General features: G+C 44.6%; 1 protein-coding gene across 2 annotated transcripts in view; it reads left to right on the top strand.

The window, feature by feature from the left end:
* Positions 1–401: 401 nt before the first annotated feature.
* Positions 402–10,905, top strand: part of FHDC1 (FH2 domain containing 1) — a 51,082-nt gene continuing 40,578 nt past the window's right edge. The window contains exons 1-2 of one of the 2 annotated variants that reach the window (XM_067551880.1): positions 402–556; positions 7,483–8,101. In XM_067551880.1, coding sequence (XP_067407981.1) covers positions 7,628–8,101 — 474 coding nt within the window. In that variant the 5' untranslated portion in view covers positions 402–556; positions 7,483–7,627. Of the gene's footprint in view, positions 557–2,382; positions 2,764–7,482; positions 8,102–10,905 lie in introns of those variants that run through there. The other variant, XM_067551881.1, reaches the window with a different exon arrangement.

The raw sequence follows: 10,905 nt of genomic DNA, 5'->3' as shown, positions 1-10,905 counted from the left end.
GCAGGTGCATAGGTGTTTGCAGGATGGGGGGCCTTGGTGTGTGAGTAGCCTCCTTTCCCTATAAAGGAAATGGGCTTAGCCCAAGCCCCAACCTGTGTGTCATCATTAGTCCTTTCTGGCCACAGCAATAGCTAGATGAACTACAGGAGCAAGTGCAAAGCCTACGCCTGATGCTGTATTAGTGAAGTCAAAGGGGAGTTTTACCACTGACGTCTGTTGGAGCCTGACGGTGCCCAGGGATGAGAGAGAAAATTAAAAAACCCCGGGCTCTGTTGCCCTTTGCTATGGGCTTGGAGACTAGGGGTAGCATTGTCACCTGAGGCAGCCCCGCCTAGCGCCGCGCCTGCGTGTTACCTCCTTCTTCCTGCTGCCTGCTCCGGGCTGCAGTGAGATGGGCGGAGGTGGCGGCGGCGGTGGCATTATCCTGGCGAAGAGCCCAGCAGCGGCCGCGCAAGGCAGGCGGGAGGGAGCAAGAAGAAGCCGTGCTCATTGAAGCCGCCCCTGCGGAGGGGAAGGGGGCCGCGGGGTGCTCGGTGCGACGGCGGGCAGAGAGAAGGTAAGGCCCGGAGAGCGGCAGCTGGGCTGTGAAGTGTGAATAGCGTCGCTGAAGCCTGCGTGCGAGCGGCTCCTGCATGCACAGGGCGATGGACGGGTGGGTGTTCACAGGGCATTTCTCCAGGGTGTGGACACGGCCGCGCGGGGCCCGGCGCAGGCAGCGGCGTTCCCAGGAGGTGCCGCGCGTGGCTTTCTTCGTCCTTTTCGCGCTGCTGCTGCTGCTGCTGCTCCCCACCCACCTGAGCGAGGCTGGGACCCTCCGGCAGGTTTGTGCCAGCGTTTCCTTTCTCCCGCTGGGGCTTTGCCCAGCCTTCCTGCCCCGTTGCATCAGCTCAGAGGCGAAGGCATCTGGACCCGAGCTGCCCGGGCCGGGGCTCTTCTCCTCCTTTCCGTGGGTTAGTGATCGCGCCTGGCGGGGCGGTGATGAAGTGTAGGGGTCAGGCTGTGCAGCAGCGAGCTCTCGCTTCTCTTCCCATCAAGGCTAAAAAGAAGTAGTAAGGCAGCTCTAAAAATCCCCTTTCCTTCTACGATCGATTGTTTTCCTTCTCCCTGGAAAGAAGAGGAACACTCTTCTTTCCGCGGAGGTTAATGCTGGTTATGTCTCTTTCAACCCCCCCCCCCCCGCACTGAAAAGAAAAATTCCTAAATCTTGGCACCACGGTGACTTTACTGGAGTCTAAAAACGTTGCTTTTTTTCTCTGCGCGGCCTGGGTTTGTTAACACGCGATCGGATACTGACTGCTGGCCCCCCTCCCTGCTCAGCATCGCCCACTTTCCGAGGGGAAATGACCGTACAAACAAATGCAGCTCCATGCACCCTGGTGCTGCGGGGAGGGAGCGTAGTGCTGCATCTGCGGTGGTGGACTAGTCCGTGAGTCCCCAGAAGATGAAGACATGGGAGGGGGAGGAGGAGGGGACCGCCCTGACCCTCCCCCGGCAGCTGCAGAGCAAGACACGTATTGATTTTGAGGGGCCCCGTGGCGGCGTTGATCGGTTGGAGCGTTCACACAGGACGGGTGGGTGTGCTGGTCTGGAAATGCGGTGGTGTCTGCGAGTCCCTGCTCCCGGGAGTGGGGGAGGAGAGGATGGGACGGGCTGAGTCGCAGCCTAGCTAGCCCGGCAGCCAATGCATTGCGCGAGGCTGCCCGGTGCAGAGAAGCCGCGGCTGAAGCAGGGGAGAGTTTGCGGGGGGCGGATCCCTCCTGCTGCGGCTGCGGCGCCGCCTCTGGAGACTGAGGTCAGTTTAGGGCAAGGGCGAGGCAGCCCCGCCCTGGCCGCGCAGGGTGCTCCAGGAGCCAGGGACCCCAGCCGGTGGCGCCCCCTGTCGTCTCTGGGCCGGGGCCCGGGGAGGGGGCGGAATGGAGAAACAATAGGAAGTGGCACGGACACGGCTCCCTGGCCGCTCGGTGCCCGCCGCGGGCAGGGCCGGGAAGGAGGCGGCCGCGCTGCACGGGACCCCACCCGGGGCGCCTTGCTCCTTGCGCCCGCCGTGGGAGAACAGAGCTGCCTCAGCCAGGAAGGGTGGCTGCGGAAGGCGAGAGCCAGGCTGCTGGCCTGGGGTCCCTGGAGGGGGGAGCAGACGAGCGGTGCCCTGCGCTGGGCAGGCCGCAGATAGGGGTAGGAGCAGAGGTGGGGGGAGGGGTAGGAGAGGGCGCTGCGCTGCGCTCGCTGGGGGTGGGAAAGGGCGCAGCAGCTGCGGGCCGCCGCGTTCTCCTCCAGCTGCAGCACTCGCCGCGGAGGGGAGCGCAGGCAGCATCTCCCGGGGGGCGGGGGGAGGCGGAGAGGGGACGCGCCTCTCTGCGCTGCAGCCCGCACCCACCTCACCCTGGCTCCAGGACTGAACACAACACAGCTCAGCTCAGCTCAGCAAACTTGGGCTCTCAGTGGGGTTTCTTTAATTGCCTCTCTCAGGATCCGCCCAGCGAAACAAGCAGCCAGCAAAAGCTGGGAGAATGAGGTGAGGAGGGGTTGACCCTTTCCTCTCTGGGCTGCAGCTGAGGGGGAGGAAGACTCACCCGACGGGATACACTTGCTGCTGGCTTAGCTGTAATTAGTTGCATCAAGTCACTGCTATTTCCCGTGCAAGTGTGTGTGCGGGCGGGACGGAGTCGAGCACTGCTGCCTACCTCCAAAACCAAACCTCAGGTTTAAGCAACTCTTCTAAGTTTCCAGGACCATTTAGGTCGACCTTCAGTTAAAGACCAACCTGTAAGTAACCAATTTTTTACTGCTCCTTGGGTGGGCCTTTAAGCAGTTCTCTGTGTACACACACAGGTCTTTTTATCTGCATAAAACCCCCAACCTTTTTGGTTTATTTTCCCCAATCAAAAATCAAATGTTAACTCTTGTTCTTTTAGCATCATCTAAAAGTATCCTTGGAATCCAAAGGCTAGCTTTTAAAACGAAAAAGTCTGTATATTGTCCAGTGCCCACAGGGTCACTAGTCTTCATTGTCTGTCTTGCTTATGCACTGAACTAAAACAGGCTTTGTCTTTTTCAGTTGTACTTTTAAGAGATGTGTTTCAGATGAGAATTTTCTCAGGAGGTGTACAATGGTCCTAGTTTAAACTGTTGTGATAATATGAGCCTTTCTACTTTTACAACTCCCGTTTTGACAGGATAGATTTCTACTTATACATGCCAGTGGTTTTTGTTGCTGTAATCGATGGTTAGCAACTAGTTGCTCCATTTACTTCTTTGTATAGCTTTTGTTGGGATCCAGACATCCAAGTACTGTGGTGAGGGTTGTGGTGTGTGAGCAGTCAAAGGCAGTGCTCTTTTAGTGTGAATTTGGATGATATCTAACGCACACATATATTTGGTAGAGAACACGAGGGAACAAATATTAATTCTAAAACTCCCTTTGTACACTAAACATTTCACTTGTTAGTTTGTGTAAACTAATACAATATTTTGTGTCTGTTTTGGTGGCAGTTACTTTGGTTGGGAAACAATGTTTTTTAGAATGCTTGTCTTCTGACCTGGGGAAAAACTCCTTATTGCTCTCCAGCCTAGAAGCATGGCTATGGGTGAAATACTGTGTGATAAAATCATGAGAGAGACTAAAAATAAAATGCTCCATCGAATTCAAGTATTGGTGTTCCTTTTCTTTGAAAAGTACAATCTACAGCTCTGATAGTATTCAATGTGTGTATTGTAGAGTCAATATGAACATTTTTAAACATGTACTAAGGGCATCACTTTAAAACTCTTGCTGCTGAGACTGATTTGGATGTAATAAATGTGCAAAAGTGCAGATTATAATGTTGGAAGCTTTAAAGTGTTGGTCTCATGCCTTCTTCCCTTCCATAATTCCTTCTGAAATTTCAACTCTTGTTGAATTTTATCAGATTAAGTGTTTAGGGCACTATTCTGCTTCCAGTGTATTTTAGGAATCCATAGTTAGCAGTGGGAATTGCTGTTTTTTCCCGTCCCTCCCTTTATTTCCTGCTGGGGCTAGGGGACACCTGCTGATATCAATAAACTGTGCAGACAGTGTCCCAGTCTGCTAGTTTATCTCCCCCCCGCCCCCCTGCACACCCACACCCACATTAGTGGCTGGTATTATGGTGCATCCACAAACTGATTCTTTGAGAGAGGAATTTTGACATTCCTCTGTACCTCAGCCTGGTAACTAGGGTACTTTATGCTTATGTTAAGAGCAGGTGACCTTCTTTATTTGGCTGTGCTTATCTGTGGGAAAACAATAGCTGAATGCTTGTGTGTGTTTGGTGCTCTTCCTTTCACACATTCATTCCAGACTCTCCCCCCATCTCAGTTATGGAGAAAAAAATTAAGTTTATTAGTATTGCCACCATCCAAAGCAGCGTGAGGTACTGCTGAGTTTAAAATTCTCTCTCCTACTAGGTCTACCATTACTCACTGGGCTTTTTTCCATCTTCTATTTATGGGCTTAAATTTACAGAAGTGGAGAGGAGTCTCTTTTGTTCCCTGTTAATTCCCCCAACGAAGGCAATAGAATGCATGATTCACTTCCTTTTTGGAGCATCCATCTCCTATACTCATCTGTAAAGAGTGTAGCAGCTGTTGCAACACTCCTGCCAGTCTGGGGAGAAGAAGCTTCATTTGGGATTATGTAGAGCTATTCAAATGATTAGAATCGGACACAAGCCTCAACATTTGGATACAAAACTCAAACTCTTCCAAAGTTGGGGGTGGTTTGTCTGGGGCTTCTAGCACTTGTTCATTTCTTGAGATGGAACCTAACATTTGGGGACGTGTAGTGCTTTTGATAGCATTCTATTGTGGGATAGAAAGCTGTCTGTTCAAGGGTTTTGCCCAATGCTGAAATTCAAAGCCACTTAGTAATGCAATGATCTGTTTGACTTTAATATTTCATGCACTGGGAACAATGTACCTTCTTTCTACTTATAGGAGCTCTCTAAAAGGAAGTTAAATGCCCCATGGCACTCTTCAGATAGTTCGGTCTTGCTCTGTTCTTGACAACATTTCCTGTCTCAATAGAACAGGTTTTAATGTCCAAGACTGTTCTGAGCTGTTAATGAATGCATAATAGCTATTCAGTTTTCCATAGCATTATGAGTATCCAAAAAATGAAGTTAGCTTGAATATAAATAATATATAAGCATCTTTAGATTTCTTTAAACTTGAAAATTTTGATATTACTCAATAGCTAGAAGTTGCATCCTGAACTCTTTTTCACAATACTTTAATGTATTTGAAGCGCTACTCCTGTGGGTTAAGGTTGGGATTTTCATGAATCAGCATATCCTATATACTGTTTGATTAGGATTTGATCCAGTTCTTCCTAATGCATCTGGATTTATTAGAAATGTCCAGATTGAGTTCTTGTGTAACACTCTGAGAGAAAATGAATACATCAAGGTTTGTCTATATAGGAGATAGCTGACTTAAATTTGAAGCACTACCTCTTTCCCACCTCCTCTTTTCTTTTTTCCTTCCTCCACCAAAGTATCCTCCTCAATGCTTCCCAGATCCTATATTTTCGGGGTTCCCCACATTCATTAATACCGTCAGTACTTCAAAAGAGTGATATGAACAAGACTATCGAATTTGAAACAATAAGTATCTGGTTGGCTGCTGCCCACAAGATTCTGAAGAGCAAAGGTGAAATTGACTGGTGTCAGCTCCACCGGTTTCAATAGAAATTGAGAAATGTCAAGTTACATTAGCTGAAGATCTGCCCCATGGCTTGTCTGTAACTATTTTTCCCTCTTTGCGTGTATGCCAGAGGTCCCCAGACTGTGGGGTGGGCCCCCCTAGGGGGACACAGAGGAACAATTGGGGGGGGGGGGGACAGCGGGGCCTGGTTCAGATCCCATGTGCGGGGTGGAGAAGGAGTGCCACCCAGCCTTGCTCTGCTCCTAGCCTGGCTGCCTCCTGACCCGCTCTCTGGCTCCCGGCCCCAATTGTGGCGCCGCTTCCAGCTGTGGCCCCAACCTCAGCTTGGCCACAGCTTCTGGGGGGGAGTGGACAGGGGCAAGGGGAGGTGCAATGTAAAAACTTTGGGGACCACTGATGTATGCTGTCATGGTTCATGTCTGGCAGAGGTGGAGGTGTCTCTTCCCCTCCCTTCCCAGTATTTTTTGTTCCAAAATATTAGGTTGATCTGCATTGCTCTTAATTATTTATACATTCGATCAAATGGGAGGAACAATGCCAAGTAGATAAGTCTAATTAACTGGTAAAGTTTTGTTTAGTAGTATTCTTGCCCAAGTGCATTGCTATAACTTCTTTTTTACGTTTGTTACCATTCTTTGCCTGGTACTTCCTCAGTCTCCATCTGACTTGTCTGCAATACCACTCAGTTTGGTAGTATCTATGTCTCTGATTACAGTGCTGTTCAATCACATCCTCCGGTTAACATATAAAGAGATTAAACAGTAGGATTCTTAGTTGGGCCTTGTTTTTTAAACTTTTTAGTTTTGGTGTGTTCTCAGCGAAAACATCTACAAAATGTAAATCTGTTCACTATTATGAGTGACCTGACAAACTTTTAAATTGTGCCTTTTTTTGGTTAGTTTTTTTCTTTTCAAAAATCAAACTAGCTTTAAAATTGCTGCCACTGACATCACTTTTAGTTGAAGGGTGGCAATATAAAAAAGAATGTAGTTGTCACAATAACTTTGAAAATCCGGTAGCTCAACAGGAGTTATCTCATTTAGACATACAAGTTGTCTTAAGTAAATATTTACAGCTTTGATATGCATAGAGTTTAGGCTGTGTAGTTTATAATTCCAATTTATATTTATTCCCCTTTTTTATACCTGTACTGAGATCTGTGCTTACTGAGGTTACTACAGTAATCTAGGTACCCGAGTGAATTATAAAAACACATCTTAATAAATCTGCAGTCTCTCTTCTATTGTGTAAATTTTGGTAAACATATTGTAACGTGACCATTAATGACAATGAAAAAATGTAGGTGCTAGGCTATTTTAAGATGCACTTCTATGATCAGTAACCATAAACATTGCACAATTTTATTAAGAATCCAGGGTTTTGGGACTCCAAACACTTTATTCATGAAAATTGCATGAAAAACATTAGGGCAAAAAAGCTACATGCTACATTGTTGAATAATCTGGGATCTACATTCTATATCTGCATTTTAAAATCTGTATAATGATATTTTTAATCTAAATTGAATAGTAGGAATGTGTTTCAAGTTTTTAATTTTATTTAAAAGTAATTCCCCATAATTAGCTGACATTTTATTATGGCTGTATATACATTTTACAAAATTAGGCTATAGAGAACTTGATTTTTCAGAAAATCTCTCATCTAGATTAAAACTTAAAATGACTGAGTAATTATTGTTTTACATTAATTTTGTATATTTGCCAATAATACATTGCTGCCTGTTCCAGGGAAAAATAGCCAGTTCTTTTGATCTGAATTTCACCATTGTGTTCTTTGTTGTAGGTTACGAAGATGGTACAGGGCTCCTGCATTGTTTTCACTGCCGGCAGATTAGAGTTGGAAAGTGTTTGACACAAATTGCTATTTCATTGTTCAATGTTTCAAGGAGATCCAGGGAAGTAAGTCTCTCCTCATAGGAGAGACTAAAATGCATGTTATGAATTGTCTCTCCTTGGTCAATGATAAAGAAAATGGGGCTATTTCAGTTGCAACTGGATTAATGATTGAAGATACGACAGCAGAACCACAAGTGCCGCCAGCACCGCCGCTACCTCCACCATGTTCATTCACAGGTGATGGTTTTCCGCCTCCACCACCAGGGGTGCCACCGCCACCACCACCTCCTCCTCCTCCAGGACCAACCCCACCTGCTCCACCAGAGTTTATGAATGGGCATGGCCCCCACAGCAAAAAAAAACGGATGCGGAGTTTCTTCTGGAAAACAATTCCTGAAGAGCAAGTCCGTGGTAAAACCAATATCTGGACTATTGCTGCAAGACAGCAGAAGTTCCAGATTGATGCACAGACAATTGAGGAACTTTTTGGGCAGCAAGAGGAAACCAAACCTCAGGGTCCCAGAAGTCGATCTTCAAGATCGTCATTTAAAGATACTAAAGAAGAGGTAAGAATTCAGAGTGAAGTAGTGCTACAATTCTGTTTCTCTCTCTGAGTTATTCACTGTAATGTCTTAGAAACTGGTGTGAAATCTGACCAGCTGCCATTTACCCGTATGTTTTCTTATTACTTTATCCAAAAAACTTGAAGAGCATATGCTGTTAGATTTATGCTTTTATTTAAAGATACTTTGTTTTCGAAAGGGTAGCTCTATTATTACAAATTCTCGATGAAGCCCCTTAATTTGATCACCTGCAAAAAAACATATTTGAGGAGGGGAGAATGTGACTGCAGTTGTTACTGTGGATTCTGGCTGGCTGGCCTTGGTAACTCTTCATTCCAGGGCATGGAGTATACGAAGAGTATAAATACAGTAATTCACTCCATACACGTTTTATATGCATATCTGCACCATGTCATTGTCTTTCTCTTCAGTTGCTATTTCTGAATGCATCACGTTTCAAGTTGTTAAAGGGATCTAGTAGGCAGCATTCTGTTAGTAGTTGTTCTGCGGGGTAAAAGTAGCTGATGTATCTTGAAGAAGGATAAAAGAATCATCCTAACACAAATGTAGAAAGAGGATGAAACTTTGTTCTTAATGTGACTGTTAGGAGACAATGTAAGGGTGAGGGCATAAGTATGAGCGTGAAACAGCAAATATTTTTCTTAGTTTCACTGCATGAGCTACTAATTTTAGATTATTCAAACTGAATTATAAATCTAGTTTCAATTGTTCATCACGTATGCTGCTTATTTATCAAGTTCACCTTTTTTATATCTGGCAATAAAAATAAACTAGTTTCACTTTCTGGAACCAGCACAATGTTTGGGGTTGAGGGTGGTGGTGAGCAGAGCATTTCCTCCATCTGTGCAAAGGAATGTTTAGATTCAAACACTTTCCAATGAACCACTCAATAACATTTCTATTTTGTTCTTTACTTTTTAAAAACTCTTACAAACAACCTATGTTTGGGGACTAAAATGCTTGGAAGTGTTTCTATTAATATTTTGCGAAATTGGAAGTAAAAATACAAATGTAAGTACTGGTAGACAAAGGAAATAAGAGAGAAAATGTTAAATATGCATAAAGGACCAATGAACAGAACCAGTATTAATTTAACAACTAAAGAAAAGAGACTGCTGGAAATGTAACTGCTTTGTATCAAACTTTAGTGAGAAAATAAAAAGGCATTGAAATTGATTTAAAACAATATACATTTGTAACTTCAATAGAATTGAAAAGGGGATACCAAAACAAAGTTTAAACAAACAAATGTACAGATATCAGAAAAATGAAACTAATTTCTTGTAAATACTAACTAAATAGAGAAACATTAGAAATCTGATTAGTTCATTGTGAATAGGTGGGGGTCCAGATGATTAGAAAAAATCAAATATAGTGCTGTTTTTTAAAGACTTAAATGAGTAACTTTATAGCAAGCAAAGAGTGGAATAATGAATCTGCTTATTTAAGTATCATGAATGAGCATCAGCCAACGTGATTTCCCAAAATATATAACAAAAACTTAGTAGCTTTCTTTAATAAAGTAACAAACATGATGCCCCTAGGAGATATTCCAACTGAGCAAAGTGTTGCTACATGAAATTTTCTTTGAAATGAGAAAACTACAGCCTTTAAAGGAATTGTTTTGGCTCAGAGGTGTTATGTAGCTGCTTATGTGGTGTTTTGAGTATTTTTTTGATCTTCCCCCATCTCCTCTGAGATGCTGAGGACTTACAGCTCCTTTTAATATTAATGGAAGTTGCAGGTCCAATATAAATAAAATATTGTAAAGATACAGTATTATTCAGTGCAGAAAAAATTCTTGGCTGTCCAGGATACAATACTAAATTAGTTTTTTAGGTGTTTATATTTCAAATAGATGGAGCATAGTTGGTTTTTTTGATAAGATGGATGAATGATAGCCTTTTTATTGGTGTGAATGCTAAGGCTGGTACATTCACATTGTAAGGGTATTTCTTCTGAAGCTGACAACTTTTGACAATCTGGTCAATTGTCCTTGTTTGTAGCCAAAATTGCAAAGAATTTGTCTTGGATGCTAAGGCGTAAATGACCAATGAAATCTTGTAAGGGCCATTTGCTAGCAGCATATGTAAAATTTGGTTCCTGGAACAGCCGAACGTTGACCCAAACAGCTAAAGCTATTCTCCTCCTTAAGCAGCTGAAAAGCTTCATCTGAAGTGCACTGGCTAGCAAGTGGAGAAAAGAAAGTTGAGGACTCTGTTTCTGTTTTAAGGCTATGTTGGTGGATTGCTCCAGCAAAGGATGGCTCCTATACCTTCTCCCAATGCCGATGGATATTGCAGGTTTGGAGGGTAATTAACAAGTGGTTCATCAAAGTCTGATTCCATACCAGCTGTTGGAATCGCACCAAGCTGGCCAACACCAACGGCAACAATGCAGATGCAGTTAACTTCTACTAGCAATTGCAGATAATCCTTAATGAAAACCTGAGAAGTGACATCATCATGACCCTGGTAGCTTTAAAGCACAGGTGGGAAAGAATGACACCTGGGCAAGTATGCTCAGGCAACTTAGTATCAGGCAAGAGAACAGGAACCTGCGGCTGCCACTGCCACTGGTGATTACTGACTCTCTTCTGTCACTTGAAGACTCACAAGGAGACCTGGTACAGCCCAGATGATTTGCCTAGGACTATTATCAATCATGTCCTCATTAACGATTGTTGGTAGTCAACAGTCAGTGAGGTACAAATATACAGCAGTGTTGAACTTGACACTGACCATTAGCTTCTGACTTTGTCACCCAGTTAACTGTCGGATTCAACC

The sequence above is a fragment of the Emydura macquarii genome, unplaced genomic scaffold, assembly GCF_026122565.2.
Source record: "Emydura macquarii macquarii isolate MOO-44397 ecotype Brisbane River unplaced genomic scaffold, CSIRO-AGI_Emac_v2 contig_1363, whole genome shotgun sequence".
Classification (NCBI taxonomy): domain Eukaryota; kingdom Metazoa; phylum Chordata; order Testudines; family Chelidae; genus Emydura; species Emydura macquarii.
This window is presented reverse-complemented; position numbering and strand designations above follow the sequence as displayed.